The sequence below is a fragment of the Nicotiana attenuata genome, unplaced genomic scaffold (genome assembly GCF_001879085.1).
Source record: "Nicotiana attenuata strain UT unplaced genomic scaffold, NIATTr2, whole genome shotgun sequence".
In the NCBI taxonomy this organism is placed as follows: Eukaryota; Viridiplantae; Streptophyta; class Magnoliopsida; order Solanales; family Solanaceae; genus Nicotiana; species Nicotiana attenuata.
Genome location: NW_017673103.1, coordinates 70,568 through 92,869, shown reverse-complemented (window position 1 = coordinate 92,869; position 22,302 = coordinate 70,568). Strand labels below are relative to the sequence as shown.

At 33.6% G+C, this 22,302-nt stretch overlaps 2 protein-coding genes across 4 annotated transcripts; one reads left to right on the top strand and one right to left on the bottom strand.

Moving 5' to 3' along the window:
* Positions 1-3,568: 3,568 nt before the first annotated feature.
* On the top strand, positions 3,569-7,602 carry LOC109215458 (mitochondrial pyruvate carrier 1-like). 2 transcript variants are annotated; one of them, XM_019379530.1, is made up of 5 exons: positions 3,569-3,669; positions 4,051-4,161; positions 4,270-4,324; positions 6,552-6,687; positions 7,313-7,602. In XM_019379530.1, exons 2-5 carry the CDS (start codon positions 4,069-4,071, stop codon positions 7,350-7,352), a joined length of 324 nt encoding a protein of 107 aa, XP_019235075.1. In that variant the 5' UTR covers positions 3,569-3,669; positions 4,051-4,068; the 3' UTR covers positions 7,353-7,602. The 2 variants fall into 2 exon arrangements, with proteins under 2 accessions (XP_019235075.1, XP_019235073.1); XM_019379528.1 differs by lacking the exon at positions 3,569-3,669 and adding an exon at positions 3,726-3,867.
* A 939-nt stretch (positions 7,603-8,541) lies between these two features.
* Positions 8,542-13,754, bottom strand: LOC109215457 (adenylate kinase 4-like). Of its 2 annotated transcripts, none has more exons than XM_019379526.1 (6): positions 13,518-13,754; positions 10,343-10,488; positions 10,104-10,223; positions 9,823-9,990; positions 9,496-9,585; positions 8,542-9,073 (listed from the first exon to the last, which is right to left on the bottom strand). In XM_019379526.1, the coding sequence occupies exons 1-6, from the start codon at positions 13,624-13,626 to the stop codon at positions 8,975-8,977; spliced, it is 732 nt and encodes a 243-aa protein (XP_019235071.1). In that variant the 5' UTR covers positions 13,627-13,754; the 3' UTR covers positions 8,542-8,974. The 2 variants fall into 2 exon arrangements, with proteins under 2 accessions (XP_019235071.1, XP_019235072.1); XM_019379527.1 differs by lacking the exon at positions 13,518-13,754 and adding an exon at positions 10,898-11,882.
* Positions 13,755-22,302: the final 8,548 nt, after the last annotated feature.

The following is a 22,302-nucleotide window of genomic DNA, read 5'->3' as shown; positions in this document are numbered from 1 at the left end:
TTGTTTACTATCCCATATTAATTTCTATTACTCTAGGGTCTAACTTAGCCTTCTAGTAATCACGCTGGAGTCACTAACTCATTTCTCGGAGTGAGGATATAACTTTATGGCTTATATTCTTTTATAGTCTCAAGGCTTGTCTCCTCTTTTTTTTTCACATGACTATAGACTCTGTCATCTTGTCATATTTCGATTTACCGTTATCAGCCATTTACCACATCTTACTCATAATGCTTCATTTACTCTCTTCTTAATTGTCTTGCTAGTATTTCTGTCTATCACCTTATTATAAAAACTTCAACAAAATACTCTTTAAATTTTAGCTCCCCTTGCTCCATCCACTAGGTCTTTGGGTTGCCTAATGTTCTCTCTTTACTAGGGACGGGATACTAAGGTAAATATTTATTCTTTCTAGGATTCCAGTGCATATCTTCTAAATTTTCTGAATATTCTAGTATTCATGTCTAACTTTACTATTCTAGAGTGCATCATCTGGGTGTCTCACAAGGAGAACTATTACCATATTTGCAATATCCTTCTAAAATGTCAGCTAACGTTAACAATCCATCGACCAAATTGGGTTACTCTAACCCCAGTTGGATCCTGATATCCCATCAGGTTTAATTGAAAGATTGTTTTGTGGAAAGAGTAAATTTCATGTGAAGACTTTCGTTAGAAAAATCAATCTTGAGTAACTAATGGTTTGAAATTAGAGAAGAAAGAACGTCGTCATGACAAAATTCAAGCAGTAATAATTGCACCATTCGAAGTCATTTTCTAAGTAGAAATATAGAAAATTTTCTGGGCGCTAGACTCCCGCATCCTCTCTTCTTCCCCTTAGTTTCTCTGTTCGAGCATTCCCACACGTCATATGAATAACATCACCTCGTGGTATATTTAGTTAGCCTCCAAAAACATTAGTACATGAACGCTTTCTAATCTTATTCGAAAATGGGTAATAGTTGCAAGATCAATTATTTTGGAGAATTTGTCACTCAAATAATTTTAGAGTCTAGAAATTCCGTTTTCGAATTTCTAAAACACTTCAAGGTAACATTTTAGTTTTGAAGCTACACCGAGATATGCTAACCGATGCAATCGTTCAGACATTGAATCTACAAAGAGTGATGAGATTATGAAAATAATGATAGTGGAGTATATGTAAGAACAAAAGTAGTTGATGGATCTACATTAACATAAAGAGTACACCTTTTTTTAATAATTGTGATTGTTATGAAGGGGTATTTAGGTTTTCTAAGCTTTAGTTTTTTTAGTCAATTAAATAGGATATTTAGTAAAAACAAGATGGGCATTTTGGTAATTTAACTTTTTGACTTAAGGGCTTCTCACTTTTAATATAGTACTAGTCTATATGAACGTGCTTTGCACGTTTTCCTTAGACAATAATCACAAACAGCGATATTATGTAATACTATTTTTAATTGCGTTAAATTTATTTTATGATGTTCAAGAAATGTTATTAGATTGTATTCACTTAATACCTCTTTAAACATGATGTCATGGTATATATTCCTTTATTCTTCTTGCCCATTTGGAAAATGTGTCATGACAAATAATCTAACATTAGGGATTGATCGATCATATAATTTATTTATTGTTATTATAATTATAAAACGTATTGAAAATATTTACTAAATATAGTTTTATAAATACCAGTCATTTTTTGGTTTGAGAAGTCAAGTTCTGATGAGAAAGGCACGTGTGATAGCTTATTGGTCCCCCAAAGTTCCACATAAATTATAAAGGAAAAGAAATTATTATACTCATCACAGGTGAGGTCTCATTTTAAATGATTATATAACAACGATCTAGTTGCTCGTACTATTCCTCTCATCTTCTCTTAGTTAGGTACTAAGAACACAACTTTAATTTATTTATGTGTGTATCTCTATCTTATTATAATGGTAGCATCTGAGGATTATTTTTTTAATTTAGTTTCTTATATATGAGTGATTCACATGATTAAATATCAAGTATAATTGTATTGAGATATTGATAAACTATTTAACCCTTTAAAAAATATTTAAATTTGGATGAAATAATGATTAACTGATAATTAGGATTTGAAGTAAACTATGACATTGCCACTTTAACGTTCCAAGAATCTATTACCTTTTTATAATTAATAAATCTAAATCCCACACAAACTGGGGAAAAATAACTGAACAAAGTATTGTGACCCAAAAAAGAAGATACGAAGTATCTGTTATCCAAGAAGAAGTAGGCAAAAAACTTTGCATAGAGATAAAGAGTATTTTGGGTTTTCTTTATTTCTTAGTATTTTCTTTTGGTTGTAAATTATTGGAGAGGAGGGTAGCTGCGGGTTGGTGTGGGAAGATGAATCCAAAATTAATTTGGATTGGAGTATTCCACCTTCACACTCTTTTCTTTTTGATCGGTGTATGTGCAATTTAAATAGGGGAAAAAATTTAGCCTTGGGTGATTTATAATTATATCCTTAAATTATACAAATATTTAAGGTTATAAAAGTCGATCAATATTTTAGGAATATTGTAGTCGTTCAACATTTAGCCTAAATTATTCGTGCTTTTATAATAAAATATAGATAGATAGATATAGATAGATTATAAGATGGTAAATTGTTCTCTTTCCTGTGTATTCTTTACTCATTTTCTATCTTTAGATTTGTTACAAAATGTGGAAATGGAGGTAAATTCATTATACTGCCCGTGAATATATTAAATCCTATTTAGAGACGATCTAATTACAAAAGCCAGTCTTGAGATTTAGATACATAACACTTATTTGTTATAAAACATCATGCATCTTAATTTTCATGTTATTAGTTCTACGACCATAGTGTAAAAGGGTTATTATCTATAAAATGTGGCTATCTTTTAAATAAGTTGATAGTGTAAAAAGCTTTTGTACTGTCAGCATCAATTGTTATAAAAATGGTTTACCGTGTTTTTGAGTTTTCTTTTCTAGCCGTTGCTTAGATAAGGGAAGGATGTAAGTATGTGTCAGCTCAAAAAGAAAGGTCTTAAGATTTGGCCAAAATTTTGGCAGATCTAGCCATTTGGACAAACATTAAAGAAAGGTTAGGCTAGAAATTGGCCGGAAAAATAATAATTAATTCCTTGTTAAATATGATCCTGAGATATCTTGAAACACGACCAAAGATTTTTCCATTACAAACAAACATAAAACGTCAGAGTCATGAGGATGACTTTTTTGGCCAAAGGAACCGTAAGGTAGTGAATGATGCATTCATACGCCTCCTCCTCTATAGGATTATAGCCTAACCTCTTAAATCTTAGCAAACTAACATTAATTGTCCATTTTTGACTTTAACGAAAAATATATAAAGTATATATTTTACAATTTTATCCATAATAATAATAGCATTTCTATATATTTTGGGAAATGATTTCAGGAAGGAGTAGATAAAGATTAGGGTCCCGTAAATTAATATGTAATATGTATATTTGTTATCACTAAATCAAAGTTGATTTATACATATTCACGTTAATCATAATATAAATTATTATGATTTGACGTAGATTTAGGGTGCAAATTAAATATATATGTTTTAACAAACAAACTCATGCCCTCACGCTTCTCCATCTCCAAGTATATATATACTAATGTGTTCAATTTATTGGTTGCACGTGTACGACACAACTGGTAAGCAAATTTTCATGTCTCTATATACTTGCCTCGTCAAAAAGATAAACAAATACTTTTGTTTCTTCCTTTTTTTAAAAAAAAATTTATCAACTATCAAGGAATCTGGCGGGGTTCTTATTAGGACTTTCTCTTGGATTTCATAGCATATAGCGTATGTAGTTGCCTTTGGAGCTAATTTACCTGTGCAGAAAGAAGGTGGAGATTGACTTTGCTTTTCTTAACCTTATGAACAAAGTCTCCAACCCAAGATTAATTATTTTTCAACTGATTTTCTCTTTCTTTCTTTTATGGAAAATTAGATGGAGATAATTAAGTAGCCCTTTTTTGCTAATCATGCTTAAAGTCTGAATCTGAATGTATGTATTTGTTTTGGTGAAGGTACAAAATCACAAAGTGATGGAATCGTTGAGGGCATATTTGAAGAGTCCAATGGGTCCAAAAACAACTCACTTTTGGGGTCCTATGGCCAACTGGGGATTTGTCGTCTCTGTATGTATATATGCCTAATTCTCAACTCATCTTTTTCTAATTATATATAAGTACAAGTTACGAAGTTTTAGATATGTCTCAAATATTAATTAATGATTTTGTAATTAGGGAATGATGGATGCAAATAAGCCCCCCGATGCAATATCTGGGAACATGACTGCAGGTGAGACCCTTTTGCTTTATATATTTATGTAAGGGAAAATCATGGTCTTCTGCATTTGAGCTAATTAAGATCCCCTTTTGCTTAATGATTTCAATACAAGTATTATAATTGAATTTGATAATATAACTACTTCTACTTGATGCATGTGTTTAGTCATCGATATCAACATTTTTTCTGCTAAACTCACTAAAATACTGATATTCCTTAAATGTGCTTTACAATTAAGTTTAAATATTCACTTTTTTTAAGTTTTAAATATAAGCATAACTTGTTATCTCATAAGAAAAAAAAATTTAAAGTTTTGAGAATAATTAGTAATTGATTGTACATATTTTTTTATAAAATTATATTCAAATCTGCTGGAAATGACTGCCACAAAAAGTTTAAATCGTATCTCAAAACAATGACAAGAATATTGTTGGCGAAGAAGGGAAAGAGGAAGAAGCTTAACGTGTGTGTGTGTGTGTGAGGGGGGAAGGAAAGAGAACGTCTTTCTCAATTTAACTTTAATTACTTGAGAACCCAATTCAGTCCTTGTCTCATATGATATTTCCATTTTTAGCTCGCATTTTATACTATTTTTTCCATTCTATTCTTTTTCTCTTTTTTCTCTCTGTGATTCAACCCCTATTAATTCTGAAGACTTCAAGGTAAATAATAAATTAAGGATTTAAAGATTAGCTATTGATTACTTTTAATTGAGATTTGTCTTTATTTTAAACCACTATACATTTTTATTACTATAAATAATTTATGTGGGTCTAAGATTTAAGTTATACATAAAGACTTGCTTAAATATTTTTATTCCAATCAAATTACTGATTAATCATTAGTTTTATTCCAATCAAATTGTTGATTTTTTGTCTCCCATTTTTTTAGTTCGGAATACTTTTTTTCTGGTAATCAACACATAAAAAAACAGTCATATGTTCTAAGGTTTTTTTGATATTTTTCTGCTTCTTTTTGCCCTAAAACTGCACAAGTTTCCATAAATTATGGTATTAAATTGTTATTAGCATTTTATTTTCCCTCTTTGTTTTGAATTTTCATGGTAAGAACTAAATAGGTTTATGACAAATATTATTCAATCATTGTAACTAATAAAACACTAAAACAATTCACATTACTTGTGTTGGGAATGCGAACTAAGTCTCACATTAGTTGTTGAAAAGGTTGATAGCTTACATATAAGGTGTACGGATCTCTTAATGATGTAAGATCTTTTAGAAAAAGTCGTATGGGCTTATCTCAAAGCAGACAATAACACACCATATTAAGAGTATCATTGGGTTGTTTTAGCCCAACAACTGGTATCTGAGTTCAGGTTCATAGGGACGAGTATGTCGATGGCAAAATAATGGTGCAGGGGCTCGGTTTGCTTAACCTAGAGACGTACACACAAAAAGAAGCTAGTTGCAAGTTTCGGTGGCAATAAATACTCTAACTATATAGGTGGCACGCAGTGAATCTCGAAAATTGACATGTGAATCATAGCAGTAGACCATGTGGAACTGGTTCGAGAGAGAGACTCGTGGATCGCGTGGTAGTGGGCCACGTGAAACATAGTTAGAGGGGGAGATTGTTGGATGTGCAAACAAAATTCCACATTGATAGCTGAAAAGATTGAGAGCCTACATATAAAGTATAGGGATCTCTTAATGAATGAGGTCTTTTGGGGGGAAAACGCATCAATTTGGCCCAAAGCGAATTATATCATATCATATTAAAAGTATCATTGAGCCGTTTTAGCCCTATAACTTGACATGATGACAAAAATTAATTTTACCTTAAAGTTGATGGTGCACCATGGTCGTAAAATCCCGAATGTGCCTAATTACATAGAATACAAATTAAAAATACTTTTACAAGGAGAAAGAAGAACGATGCAAATAGAGGGAAGAAGAAGTTTTAGGTTTTGTTTGGGAATGGTAATTCTAGATACGAAAGATATCAGGGATAAAATAATAAATGGTCAAATTAAAAGTGCTTATAAGTTTATAAGCACTTTTTGTAATTATCAAACTCATAAGATAAAAAGTATTTATAAGCTGGTTTGAGCATCATAAGTTTGTCCACCCCCTCTAAATCCTAGATTTACCTCTATTATTTGAGACAGAACTTTTCTGCTTTTGATTCTACATGAATAATTACCTCAAGTACTTCAAAAAAATTACATTTCTATACTTTGAAATTTTGACCTAGCTAGCTTTTGTCTATTTGGCTGCAGTGTTATGTGTGTTCTCAATGTTGTGTATGAGATTTGCATGGATGGTGAGGCCTCGCAATCATATGCTGCTAGCTTGCCACGCTGCAAATGAGTCTGTGCAACTCTACCAACTTTCCCGTTGGCTAAGGCATCAATGGTATGTACCTCCACTGCATAGGTTTTTTTTTTTTTCCCTCCCAATTTGGAGGATGTGTAGTGTATTCACACTTTTCCTCCGGCGTGACTCGAACCCAGGACCTGACAGTCGTGGGTGGAATTGAAGGAAACTGCATATAATAAGAGTGAAATAATAATCTTAAAAACTGAGCAAATAAAATTTAAGAACATGTTAAATTGCAATGACTGCGTAAATATTCATTTACTTCCAGTAGATATATTAAATCCTATTACATCATCACGTGCTATAGGTTTGATAACGCCCTTCAAAGTATTCCAAATACTGATTGGGAGAAAGAAAAGAAATGTTTAGGACTGCTGGGAAAATCATTTCACGCCCCTTTTGTTTTTCAAAAAGTGAAAATAATTTTTATTTGGTTAAGAAAACATGTTTGGTGTTTAGAGAATCAAAAATGATGGAGTACTTTCTTTTAAAGAGGAAACAGAAAGTGGGACACACTCATTAGGTTGTGCTAAAGCCTTTGACTCTTGAAATCATCTTCTTTCTTCTCTTTCACTTAGCCCTTGAACTTTTCTCTTCTATTTTAGTTTCTTTTTCTGTAGCGAAAATCTGATGATTTTTTGTGTTATGGAATTATTTGTAGGAACCTACAGCAGAAGGAAATCGTAGCAGCTACTGACTAACATAGTACTTCTTCTCAACCAAAAAAAAAAAAAAAGAAACTCCGTAGTTTCCACTTTCCACAAGTTTAGTTATTTACCAAAGAAAATGTAAGCATAAAAAAACCCTTTTAGGGGTAATTTGGTAGGGTGTATTAGGAAAAATAATAAAATAATAAATATATTAGCTTTGGCATTATTAATCTCTTGTTTGGTAGTGTTTTTCAATATATGTAAGCTAATACATGTATTAATTATATATCATATTCAGTACTATTCGTATACATAGCAAACCATAGCATTAGCAATACCATAATGTAAAGATAGAAGTGCCCTTTCAAAAAAAATTCAAATCCTTTCTAATGCATGTGGAAGGTAATTTTTGTAAACGAATAATTTGTAAAAAAAAAAAAATATATATATATATATATATATATATATATATATATATATTATGCAATGCATGTTACTTTTAATGTTCAAACCATATATAAGAAATAATCCTAACATAACTAATCTTAACATTACTTATCCCAACACTAGCTACTAATATACCTTATTCAGTATTATTCTTATACACCCTACCAAACAACCCCTTAGAGGTGGACCATCCATTTGTAACGGGACATCATTATTTAAAACATCCTCAGCTATTTGAGAGATTGTTTAGTGTGTATTACAGGGTTAGGAAAACCAATTCCAAGTGAAGGTCCATGTATGCAGTGGCGAAGCCAGGAATTTCCCAAGGTTGTTTAAACTTGAAAGAAGTACAAAAAAAATCTTCGATAAAGGGTGTTCAATATATGTTATATACCTCTAAAGCCTAATATTTTGCCTGTATACACAATATGATTTTTCGACGAAGGGTGGTCAAATAGCTTCGCCCCTGCATATATGCTAGTTTCAATTAGCAAAAAAAAAATAAAGAGTTAATACCCTTAAACCTCCTTTAACTATCAACTTTTTGCGAGTTACTTACTTAAACTATGGAGTGCCTAAAACCCCTCGAACTATTTTCTCATTCATATTGAAACCCTCTCGTTGCTTACCTAGCATAATGTGTGTAGTAACTCGCTGAAGAGCGCGTGAAGGCTGAAAAAAACAACAAAATGACCAACCTTTTCAACAACTAATGTGAATACTCAAAAATAAATCAAAGTCTTATCTGAATTGCTCGTTAGACTATTAAATCAGACAGTGCAATGACATGAAGAGAGTTTACTGTAAATACTTCAACATTGAAAAAAAATCAAAGCAGGTCAATAGAGTGCTGCTTATGAAAATGCTACTTTCGCATCATAACTTGTGAAACTTGATCATGAAAGCAATCTTATTAATGTGGCATGCCTACATGCGTTAAATATCCAAACATGTCCAGAAACCCAGCAATTATCTGGCAATCACCCCGAAAAGGTGGTGGGGCTCCTACTATGCAGCAAAATAAAGGCCTCCTAATCTGGGTACAACACAGTAGTAGGCAGCAAAAAGCCTACTAGTCTATCAATGTGCAGAAAGAAATAAACTCACCAACATTAAGGTGACTCAGCCTCTAGAGATGTTGTCAGTTAATCAAAACTTCAGAGTTCCAGTTTTCAGATCTTCAAGACGAAAGAAAAGAAAAGTAAAGAGGTTAAAGCGTCCTTCCGTCATGAGAGGGCTTTCTTCACTTCACTTGTGACCGTCTGAGGTGGTTTCTCTGCAGGAAGGTTCACTACCATATTCTTTTTCGCATAGTAGTCAATTACCTGCACATCAAAACCAAAATATTTTGTTTACAACTCTGCGCAAAGGCAATCAGAAGACGGGACCCCACTTTTGAACAACATAAATGGAACCTTACTTAAAATTGGATTGCCAAAAGTTATTTCTTGTGGAACCAAAACAAGCTAATAAATTTATGAAACAACTATGTAACTACAAATAATCTAAGTTTTGGTGTGAAAAGTCTAGCCTAAATTGCAGCATGAAAAATCACTCTTGACAATAATAACATCAATGTGATTAAGTTTGCCAAACAGATTGTAAATCAAGTCCAATGCCAAATACAATTGTTAGTCTGGCAGATGCTTTTCCAAACAAGATCTTAGTCAGTACAGTCATGAACAATTCCAAGATAAGTTTGAGATCAACTCTAAACCAAAGCAACTAGAGCTAAAAAGAAGTATACCGGTTCAGTTTGCCTATGGAAGGATTCCAGCCTTGACTTAAGAACAGCAGCGGTGTCATCTTTGCGTTGTATCAAAGGCTCTCCAGTGACCTTCATGAAGACAAACCAATTGACTTAGCCTCATGCCTAAGAGAAATACCCCTAATAGACAGTTGTGAAGCTAAATATTTCCATTAGAAATTAAAGTTGCATGACAGACAATTAAAACTAGTAATTAGTAAAAGAGCCTAAATTGTGTATAGTGTAGATATCATGCCATGAAAAATTTGAAGGGAGGGGATTGTACGATCATTACAAGAAAAAAGAGAATTCATGGTATAAGTTTACATCATCGATCCCAGGAACTTTAGGAGGTGCAAACTTTGTATGGTAGCTCCTGCCACTAGCTGGGTGGATCCAACGCCCGGTAATTCTCTCCTCCAAAATAGCATCATCAATTGCAAAATTAAGAACTTTATCAACTTTGGTCCCCCGATTTTGAAGCATCTCATCAAGCTGTATGAATATAGAAAGGCATGAATCTGGAGATCTCATAGGAACAATACTAACACAATAATCATAAAGCCAATAAAAGTATATATTTTCAGGTGCCTAAGGAGGTAGGAGACCTTTTCTGCTTGCACCACAGTCCTTGGAAATCCATCAAGAATGAATCCTTTTTGACACGAAGGTTTCTTCAATGCTTCATCTATTATCCCAACAACCAAGTCATCAGAAACAAGTTCTCCCTGAAATGAAAAGAGCAAAACAATATTACAATGACAATGAAAACCAAGTCGTCAGAATATTTTACGATTGAAGTAGGAAGAGAATTGTAATTAAGAACCAAAAAAAGAACCAGTTTGACCTTATCCATGGCCTCCTTTGCCTTAATTCCCAGAGGAGTTTTGGCAGCGACAGCAGCTCTCAGCATATCACCCGTGGCTAAATGACATAAGCAGTACTCATCCTTGATAACGGGAGATTGTGTACCTTTCCCAGATCCAGGTGGGCCTGCAGAATACATCTATTTAGAAAACTAAACAACTACAATATTACAGAGAAGCTACTTAAGTGTTTTAATGTTCCAAGAATATAGCAAACTAGCAGAGAACCATCGCACATTTACAAAGCAGTCCATATAAGCATGCCAATGCAACAACTACAATATTGAAATGAAAGCAACTCTGCCTTTTATGTCTCAAAGGCCAAAGCTAAGCAACTCTGTTTTTATGTCTCAAAGGCCAACGCTACAGCAAACTAAGCTGAATTAACTTTAAGTCCATGGATGAAATCATTTCTCCAGGAATCCTAAAGCCAATGGAGAAACACAATTGCTATGAATTAACGAATTGTCAAATAGAAGGGAAAATAAAAGGAGAGAACACATCAAAAAGTTTTGATAGAGAAATTAGCTCCACACCTAAATTCATTTTATCAAAAATCCTCAAGCGGGCAAGATTCCTCAACTAGGCAAGGTGTAACCCATCTGGAGAGTACTTAAGTTAGACCAGTAATAGATCACCACACTTGATGACAAGAAAGGAATACAAACTCCTGTAATAGAAAACTTGCAGTTTTCAAATTTAGCAATATCAATACTTAGATATCTAACCCCTTTTGAGCTTTAAGAAAAAATCTTAGAGAACAAAAATATGGTCAAGAGTCTTAAGCAACATGAGAACATGAGAGGTGACTTGTTTGTCACCGCTCCTGTTGAAGCACGTGGCATCAATCGAAAAGCTCTTGCCTCCACTTTAACAAGTGGCAAGAGTCGAAACAAGTTCATCCCAACACAGTTTTGGGTCGCATGTGAGTGAGTTAGCATCTCCACACTTTCAAAGAGCTTTCAGCGAAGGAAAATGATTATGGCAAATAAAACAGTTTTTCTTATTGACAAATTGCAATCCAAAGAGTTTATAATGAGCTTTAAGAGAGAATAGTACTGCTACTTCCTGCTAGTAATACCAAAAGTCAAACTAGACAAAAAGCAAACACTTTCATGGGCTTTCATCAACAAAGAGTAATGTCAATGCAAAGACGTAAGTAAAGTTACACTTTTTGGCTCTAGGATGGCAAGAAGAGCTGCAGTGCATGGTGACTAATTGCAAAGCGGAAACTGCCGATGCTCAGAATGGCTATAGCTGGTAGTGTGTATCATCTTTGGAAAGAAAGAAACATGAGACTTTTCCAGGGAAAGAGTAGGAGCACTGAGCTTATTATCAAAACTATTATCCAGGAGATCTTCAATAGGGGACATTCAATGCCTAAGTTAGAGTTGAAGTTGCAAACCCTGAACTTTTATCCTATTTAGTGTGTTAGCCAGGGTCTGAAGCTTAGATGTGACAGAGTTGTGTTCTACTCAAAGTGTGTGTTGTAGTGCTGCAGATTTTTTTCGTTGTAATACTTCCAGTTGGTTAATAAAATTTGTTTTATTTACCCAGAAAAAAAAAAGATACAATTTAACATTTTATCAAACTGAAAATTAGTTGAGTCAGCCAAAGACCCTTGGTTTAAAAAGGATAATATAAGTAAGGGAAAGAAATATATTTGAGCAAGCAAACAGAGCATATATAAATTTCATCTCAATCAAATGAGATAGAGATATCAAAATTCTTTATTTTCGATCTTGCCAATCTACAGCATCACAACAAAAAATGTGCCACTTTCACTTGTCGAGATTCGCCTTCTTGAGCCGAGGGTCTATCAGAAACAGCCTCTCTAACCAAGCGGGGTAGAGGTAAGGTCTGCGTATACACTACCCTCCCCAGACCCCACCTGTGGGACTATACTGGGTCGTTGTTGTTGTTTTCAATTGTCGAGATCCTCAAGTCATATCTTTTTCTTTATCCCCTCCTCGAAGCCAATTTCATGCAATATCGAGAAAGGATGGAGCATGCCTTCTACTCAAGCCTTCTTGCATCAAAATAAGGCAAATCTTACCATCTTCCTACTCAGTTCTTTTTCATGATTGATGATACTCTTTGGCACCTATGAGCATCATATTATTTTTCCTGACATTTCTTTTTCCTTTTTCTTTTTTTTTTTTTTTTTTTGATAAGTAAGAGGTAACGACTCCTGATATTCTGGCTAGTTTCTTTATCTTTCCTAACCATCTCAACCACATATTTGTAAACAATCCCGCAAAATTTTCATCATTGATCCATGTACTTGTTTTCAAAAAACGAATAAAAATAATTCTTTTGCAATGCACAGTGAGCAACTTCTTCCACCTTATGATTCAGGAATTCTTCTTTCAATCTCACCAAATAATCATTTTTAGTCTTCACTTCCTCGCTCAACAAAGTTTGATCCAGTATCCCTATACCTAACCAGAGATCTTCTTCAGATCCTTTTTGCGTATTTTTTAAAATGAAGAAGGACTTGAGAAGCTCCCACTCTCAATGCAGTCCCACAGTTCCAAATTCCATGAAGGACTCGCTTTCAAACCCAATCAAGAAACCAGCTCAGTATTAACTAACCCAATTTTCCATGTGAGTCTGTTGATTCAATTAGATTAGGGGGCAACTAAGAGTTCAGATCTCGTGAGATCAGCTTAACATAACCTATGAAAATCTTAGACATAAGCATTAAAACAAAATCTAAAAGCAAAAACAAAAAGTGGAGGTCCCCTTGCTACTTGTAAAAAGCACATAAATCATCGATTTCCCAGAAATTTCATCTCCTTTCCAGTGTGTAAAATCACCCCCAACTCAAACAAAACAAGCTTCCACAAAGAAAATCTTAAAACAAAATGCACAAAGAATAAACTACTCCATTAGAAGTACAACAACAATGACGCCTCAATAAGCAGTGGAGCGCATTAAATTCTTTACACCCGTTTCTCCCCATTTCTTTTTTTCAGAGATACTCCATAAAATGAAAATTAACAAATTTCGATGCAGGAAAATGGCTAAAGTCTGGATCTGACAGGGAAACGTATGAAATACTCAAAAGAAACAATTTCGAGTCCAAACAAATGCGGAGATAAAAAAACAGAGCAGAGATGAATATAGTAATAAAGGGAGGTAAGTATTAAATACCGATGAGAATAAGACGTTTGTCGGGCTTAGAGGAGCACCGCATGCGGCGGAGGATCTCAGTCGTGATGCTCTCCGATGGAACATCCTCCAAGTTCACTGAATTCGACATAATTCTACTTCCAAACCTCTCTTTGTCGCAATGGATTTGTCAAGAGAACGAGAGATGCTGCCTACTCTCTCAGCCAGCGTTGGGTTTCGGACCTTCCAACAATCCAAAACTCGACTAGGATTTAATAGTCAGAGGTTTTGTAGTATTTTTTATAATTAAATGTCTAGATACCCCTGAGCTATTAAAAATAAACAATTTAGAGCCCGTTTGGACATAAGAATTTTTACATTTTTTTCGAAAAATTTTCACTTTTTTCGAAATCCGTGTTTGGCCATAAAATTTCTAACTTTTACTTAAACATAAATTTAAGATTTTCTCGAAAATTTGAAAAACTCCAAAAGATATTTTTTCACAATTTTCACTCAGATCACTCCCAAAACTTGAAAAATAACCCAAAATTATATTCATGTTTAAACACAACTCTAATTTTTAAATATCATTTCACTTGGCAAAAATTTCACTTTCTTTTGCAAATTTTACAATTCTTATGTTCAAACGCCCACTTAATAGTCTTCGACACAAAGTTGCCTTTTCCTTCGCATAGTAGTTTATCTCTATATAGAGTTGTTAATATAGGTCGGGCCGGGTTATTCCAGCCCAATCCACGTGGGCTTTTACAATTAACAGGATGGGATGGGCTAGGCCACCATTTTGATGGGTCTTATCCCAGCCTTATGTGGGCCGCGGGCCCCGCCGGGCCTGCCCATCATTTTTTAGAATATAATTTTATATTTTTTCTTTAAGTTCTAACCTAAAAAAAGATACATATTAAAAGTTAAAAAATATCTTATTGAAAAAATTTCGCAAAACTTAATAAATTTTTATATTGTTCCAATATATCACAATAAATATTAAAAAGGTAAAAAGCAAGACTATATTTCATTCTCTAAAAGTTAAAACTCAAAACAAACTAAGAGAACGTCCATGATGTTTATGGGATATCCAACACATCATCTTCATCAAATACATTTGAACGTTTGTGACAAGGTTGTCTTAACATCTTCACTTTCATCTATATCTACAATTCTTATGCAATATTACTTAGTTAAATATTAATAATAATTAAATTTTAAAAACTAATAATATTCAAATTCACATAAAAAAATATTACCAGTTTGAGTTTGGGAAAAGTCGTGTAGCCAATTTCGAGTAGTAACAAGTGTTTGGACATTTTCATGATGAATGCGACTTACGTACTTTCTCAGAACACGCCCATCAACGCTAAATGTTGATTCCGATGTTACAATAGTAAAAGGAATACTAAGTACATCACGCACCAATACTGAAAGATCTGGATAGTTTCTAAAATGCTCCTCCCAATACATGACGATATCAATCTCTTGAGACTTCTCAAGATCAAGCTTTGGTTCCTTTAAGTAAAGATCAAACTCTCACTTTCCATCGCTAGAGGCAGTATAATTTTTACAGAAAAGGGCCAAATACCCTTATAGTAATCTAAATGATTTACTATCGAGCTTCGCTCGCCTATTTGTCTGAAATTACATCTAAAGTTATCTTGAGGTCTAAAATTACACCCGCGACTAACGGAATATTGTGTGGCCTCTTTTTTAATGAGCTGGCATAATTTTATTGGGCCACGTGGCACCTCAGTCCGGATTGAACAAACCCGCCCCAACTCCAATTGAACCGAGTTAATAAAAAGTAACACCCTCATACCATTCATCTTCTTCCTCACAATGATTCAAGCTCAAACAACACTAGAACTTAGCCTTCAGTACTTTGCTTCGCAGCAAATTTGCAATTCGAAATGTGAATTAAGGTTACCCCAAATCATCTTTAACCTTCTCAAACTTCATATTTACGTCCTTAAAATTGATTCCAATACATTTAAATCATACCATTCAATTTGGAGCAACAAAATTCAGATCAAGAGGTTTCAAATCGTGCAACAAGTCCCTTTAATAAAAAATTTGCCCACTTTTCTTCTTTCTTTCCACTGCCTCTTCAAATTGAATATCACCAATTCCTACAAAAAAAATAACACTAACTCACTGCTATTCTTAGAAGTGAGGAGGCTAGGGAGATTAATTTCTTTGAATTCTTCTTTACTGTCTTAGCCATCCATTCAAGACTCTTTATACCCAACTCGTAATTACTACATCTAATCCCAACCATCATCCTAAAAGCCAAAAAGAGTTGATCCCAACATTAAAAACCTCAACTTTGCTACAACTTTCGGAATTTGCAGATTCAACAGGAAAATCATAACCCGTCCTAATTTCAGATTCTTGTGTTAGTGAAGAAGAAAGTACTAATCTAAAAAATGAAAGATGATTCGAGCAGTACTAGTGGTAAATTAGATGAGTCATGTGCATTAGTTCTCTTTGGAAAGATAATAGTGGCGAAAATCAAATTTCTATTCCAAAAAAAAGGGGCGGGTCGAAATCTGGGGCGGGTTTGTTCAATCCGAACTGAGGTGCCACGTGGCCCAATAAGATTATGCTAGCTCATTAAAAAAAGGGGTCACACAATATTCCGTCAGTTGCGGGGTTAATTTCAAACCTCAAGATAACATTAGATATATTTTCAAACAAATAGGTGGACGGAGCTCGATAGTAAACTATTTATTAAACAATAGGGGTATTTTTTGCCTTTTTCGTACTTTTTATATTTTATATATTTTAAATAAATATATTTAATAGGCCCATGGGCCAGCCTAGCCTCAATCAAGCCTCACGGGCCACGGGCTTATTCGGGTCGAGCTTAAAAGCCTCATTTTTAAATGGGCTCCAAAAATTCTAACTCATCCCTACAAAATCACGGGCTGGGCTAGGCTGGCCCAAAGCCCCTATTGACGACTCTATCTATGTACCCTTCCATACCAGCGGAGCTCCATGTCAAATATAATTATACCAAAAAAAAAAAAAAAACTAGTCCAATACATCACTGAATTCCTGCTTGATGTTAAGAAACTTAGCTCAAATTAATAATATGAAACAAGCAAATAGACAAAAATGTAGAGAGAGATGAGAGGTTTTTATTACCTCAATGTATTCAAGTGTGTACAATGTGATGCCCAAACTCTCTATTTATAGGATGATATTGAGGTAATACAAAGGGATGTCATGAACATGGTATTAGCTATTTAGATCATGGTGGAAGATCATGGAGGGGGTTATGGAGGTGTGGGAGTTACAAAAATAATTGTAAGAAGTAGTGGGAGGTTAATGGAGAAGAGTAGTGGGAGTGACTTCTTTAGGAGTTATAGACATCCACTAATATAATTATAATATTTTATAACACTCCCGTTTGGATGTCTATAAATAATGTGCCTCATTAAAATCTTACTAAGAAAAAACCCTATAAGAAAAAATCTTAGTGAAGGAAAAAGAGTACACATATCTTGTAATACGCATTACTTGCTGCCTCATTAAAAACCTTGCCAGGAAAACCCAGTGGGATAAAACCTTAGCTAAGTGAAAAAGAGTACAGCGCGTATTTGCCTCCCCCTGATGAAAACATCACTTTTGTTTCTCGGAGACGACGAATTCCAAGCTTTTATAACAAACTCTCTAATATTGAGATCGTCAATACCTTGTGAAGAAGTTTGTCAAATTATCATTTGAACAAATTTGTTGAACAACGATCATGTCTGAAATAGAACTTTGGTGAAATATGCTTTATTTTGTCTCCTTCGATAGTCCTTCTTTCGATTGAGCTATGCATGCAGTATCATCTTCAATGTAATTGGAACCTTGTTGAATATCATAATATGGCAGTACCCTCACAAACAACGAACTATGCCCTGTATTTGTATAACCAACAAAACCTTGACAATATTTGTTAGAATAAACAAATCTATATCAAGGATTCCTTTTGCAATATAACACTAATCGTATTTCAATATCTCCACATAGGCTTTATACTTTCAGGTATTGGGACTATCCGTCCAGCTTCACATTTTTCAGATGAAGTCAACTTTTCGTCGCATATTTTTCATTTGGCCAATCATTTATCTGTCCAAATTTCATGACAGATTCAGTTCAAGATTATATTAACAATATCGTCGACGATCATTTTATATCGATTCCATCACCACTCAATAAAGACATACTTATCGAGATCTTAATAGTTTCAGGTACCTGAGCCTCTCTTATGAGGTCTTATAAAGTGTTATGTCGTGGTGCTCTTATAGAGAACTTGCCTCCTTAGTATGACCATCTTTATCATTTGCTTCTCGCCTTCTTCAAGGAGTTTTATTTTTGGAACCGATTTTTCTATTATGCTTCATATGTGCCATAAACTCTGTCCATCATGGACTTTATTCTATTTGAAGCATTAACACCTGAAATATGACATTTAGCTTTGGGTCAGCAAATACGCCTGGCAATATTTTACTAATGAATTATCACTTGAACTTCAAGTTCACATTTTCTTATACGAGGTTCTAAGTGCACTCACAATAATTCATTCCATGTTTTACTTTTTCAGCTGTCTATTTTCTCCCCCTAATGCTTGGATCACCAACACATTTTCCAACCTTCTTTGGGAACCCATCTTTATGCATTATGGTGGGATAATTAAATCATATATCACATCCATATTTCTAGATGGAAATTATTTGGTTCATAACCTTGAACCAATTAAGATAGGGAGAATTTATCATAACTTGTTGGCTAGATGCGTACAAATCTCATACAAAATTTCTATTTGGGAGTTTTATTCTCATAACCAATGGTTTAGCTTAATTGGAGGCATACAGTTTCTGCTAAACCAACTTAGATTTAAACCAGCATTATCAAGATAAATTATCATAATTTTTATTTTGGAACTGTGCTCTAATAATTTGAGCAAGCAACCTTGCAAAAGCAAAACTGCAAGTTGATATAACAAACGCACATGTGACCATAGAATAGATGCATCTATTAAAATCATATAATAGTAAACGGCCCACATGGCAGGTGACTGGGTCGATATATATCACCTTTTATACGTTACAAAAATCTGGGAATACAATCCCAACCCCAGCTGGTATAGTAATCAATTTATTATGAGAACAAGTTGTACATGAGAATTCTCGAAGAATTCCCTTATTCTTCAATATATACTAATGTGAATTCTCAATCATTGTTCGCATCATAATTGAACCGGGATGGCCAACCGGTCATGCCAGCTAATATTTGTTTCAGTAAACATTTAATTTATTATGTCATGTGATTCCATCATCATGCTTATACATCCGTAGTACAAATAAAAGAAAAGTTGGGAAACCTTTCATATTTACCCGGTATGATTATAGTAATATGAAGATATTCAATCTTTCTTTCATTTATAGTCTCAATATGCCAACCACTTTGGCTAATATATTTGAAACTCAAAAATTCCTTTTCAGATTTACTATGATATTACTGTCATGGACAATTTTATTTATCCGGGTAGTAATAAATTAGCTCTTTCGGAGCTCTTAACTGATTTTATACTACAAGATCTTTTGCCATACCATCCATATGGTGAATGTCTCCTTTACGGAAAAAATCATATCATAATAACTGTCATGGTCAAAATAATCATAAGCAAAATCATTTCTTGCTTTAATTTTTCCTTTAATAATTTTTTATAAGGCATGGCAAAATATTTTTGGCGTACCACATATACGCGACCAATGACATATTCATGTAACCCCACAGTAATATTGATTATCTTTCTTTCTCTCAAACCTCCCGTAGAGGTGAGTTGTAGCATTTATTCAACCATACATAAGCACATTATTATGCATAAACTTTACCACATGAAGTATATATTTTCACATTCACTTTCACGAATGAGTTTGCAATTACAATGCTTATCACAAGTCATATTTTCAAGTAATGGACTATAATCATGTGAGCGTGTCTCGTATTAACAGACCACATCGATACATATTTCCTTCACCTTTGAAGGATTATTTTGAGAACCCTTATTTTTCTCCTTTGTACAATTACCATAATGAGGACTATTATTATTTTGATCTTTGGCGCGGCCATTTCATCGGTCAACTGCTTGTCTTCATTTAGATTTATTATGCACCGTTATCAGATTCACTTCAAGGATGGAGCAAATCAAGTGGGACAAACTTCATGCTATTTCATGAAAAATACACTATTTTTATTATTCATCATTAGATCATCAATATGGTGCATTGGGACTCAAACCCAATGCCTTACTCATATAAAGGCGTGTAAGGTTATAATGTATTGGGACTCGAACCCAACTTTTATCATCATGGTGCACCAGGACTCGAACCCGATATCTTAATCTTGTGGTGCGTTGGGACTTGAACTACCGTCTTACCCTCAATTAATGTCATAATAGGTCAAAGTGTACTATGACTCACCCTTGAGCCTTTTGAAAAATATTACCACTTTGATTAGTCCATGATGATGATGATGTAGATCTTTACCCGATCTTATATCGTAATACCCTTGATTTTATTAATGCAAGTATATAGTAATCTACATACACTTGATTAATATTAATAAGAATATATGTTGCATTATTACGTACTTCTATCATATATCGTTACATCAGAACTAGAAAGAAAAACAATTGCAAGTGACGCATTCACGTATAATATGTATTATGATTGTAAGCACATGCTTTGTGGCAATGTTGAACATGTATTGCTCTTAGGTAATTGAAGAATTATAGCAGTCTACTCCAGCAAAATAAAATAAACCCCACACCTTAATGTAGCGACTAATAAATCAAAATAGAAACCAGAAGCATTATTATTATTATTATTATTATTATTATTATTATTATTATTATTATTATTATTATTAATGTTAAAATAAAATTGGTTTTCTTGTACTATATGCAAATGCAGAAACCAAAAAAAATATATTCATCCAAGTAAAAGAAAATGTTAGAAGCGGCAGGACGGATTGAAGATAGTTAGCACACAAATATGCATAAGACAACTTATATAACATATGTTTTGTTACCATGACATGCATCATATCAACAATTAATTGCTACTATGATTTCCACATATAAGACTTTAGAAATTTTGTTCCATTCATGTGATATAAAAGATGTTATATTAATATGTGCTTGTGCAATACATGTGTAATACGAAGCTGTGTGCATACAGGACATTAGAGGAATAACAAGTATAAGATAATCATACCTTATTACGTTTCATTACTTACCATATGCAGTTTCTCTTTACATCTAACCATGAGATGATATGTATGGCTTTTGATTGCAACCTTTTCGGATGTAGGACAAATTTTGTGTTCCATCTCACATTTCATGCCTCTATTTATACTATTACATATGAAGGTTACAAAATGATTGTCTTAAACATGACATTAACAATTGAGATCATGGGGGAAGATCATGGAGGGGGTTATGGAGGTGTGGGAGTTACAACAATAATTGTAAGAAGTAGTGGGAGGTTAATGGAAAAGAATAGTGGAGTGATTTGTTTAGGAGTTATAAACATCCACTAATATAATTATAATATTTTATAACACTTGATAAATTTTCTCTATAATCTAAATTGCTAAAAGAATTCAATCCCATAAAATATAGTTATATTTAAATATAAAAACTTTTAGCGGCATGCATATTTTACAAATATGTTAGTATCCTTGATATTTTAGAAAAAGAGACAAATATTTTTTCTGGTCTAAGATATAAATAAATATTAAAAAAAATATAAATTAAAAGACCTATACGGGAAGGGTAGAATTTGATGTTGCAAAAAGCACATGAATGAATGTAAATTATTTAATAAATGTATAATTATAGAGGAAAGGAAACAATTTAATAGTCTAATAGACTCTTTGACTTTTAAAATATGGTGAGTGAAAAGGTGAGGGAAAAAAATGTTGGTTTACCCCAGAAATCATGTGAACTGTAAAAGTTTTGTCGCATTCTCTATCCTTTCTCATCGAAATGAAAAACCTCCTTTTTTGGACTGTTATTACCAAATAATAACAACTTGTTTGGATGGTTGTTACCTGTTAGTATTGTATCGTATTGTTACTTTAAATATAATATTTATTTTAATTCATACTTAAATTTTATCGTACTGTATTGTATAAACCATTACGTAACGATGAAAAGTGCTACTTTATGAAACGACCGATTTGGTGTGGTCGTGTCGTTTCCTTATTTTTTTCTCTCATTTTGTCCTTTTTATTATTAAATAATCCTATGTAACGACCCAACTGGTCGTTTTGAGCTCTAGCGCGTCATTCAACAGTTTGAGGCCATGAGTACCCTCACTTTAGGTACTATGATTTGTACGCGTGGTTGGAATTGGGATTTCGGAAGTTCAGAGTCTATTTGGAAAGAAAATCCTCATTTCGGAAGCTTTAAAATGGAAAAATTGGCTAAGGTTGGATTTTTGAGTAATGACCTCGGAATCAGAATTTGAAGGTTACAACAAGTTCGTATAATTATTTTGGACTTTTGGCATATGTCCGGATCGGGTTTTGGATGACCTGGGAGCGTTTCGGTGCATATTGTGGAAGTTGGCATTTTGGATTCCTAAATTTGGGTTGAAGTGCATTACAATGTCCGTTTGGGATTCCGAGTCTGGGAATAGCTCTTTATGGTGATTCTGGTATTGGGATTGCGTCTAGAAGTGGATTCGGAGGTCCGTAGATCATTTCGGAGTCATTGGCGAAAGTTATAAAATTTGAAGGCTTTTGAGAAGTTTGACCG

Coding starts and splice junctions, on each gene's coding strand:
- LOC109215458 (XM_019379530.1), top strand. CDS start 4,069: ATGGAATCGTTGAGGGCATATTTGAAGAGTCCAATGGGTCCAAAAACA. Junction 4,325..6,551: donor ATCTGGGAACATGACTGCAG/GTGAGACCCTTT, acceptor ATTTGGCTGCAG/TGTTATGTGTGTTCTCAATG. Junction 6,688..7,312: donor CGTTGGCTAAGGCATCAATG/GTATGTACCTCC, acceptor AATTATTTGTAG/GAACCTACAGCAGAAGGAAA.
- LOC109215457 (XM_019379526.1), bottom strand. CDS start 13,626: ATGTCGAATTCAGTGAACTTGGAGGATGTTCCATCGGAGAGCATCACG. Junction 10,489..13,517: donor CAAACGTCTTATTCTCATCG/GTATTTAATACT, acceptor TGTATTCTGCAG/GCCCACCTGGATCTGGGAAA. Junction 10,224..10,342: donor CAAAGGAGGCCATGGATAAG/GTCAAACTGGTT, acceptor TTTTCATTTCAG/GGAGAACTTGTTTCTGATGA.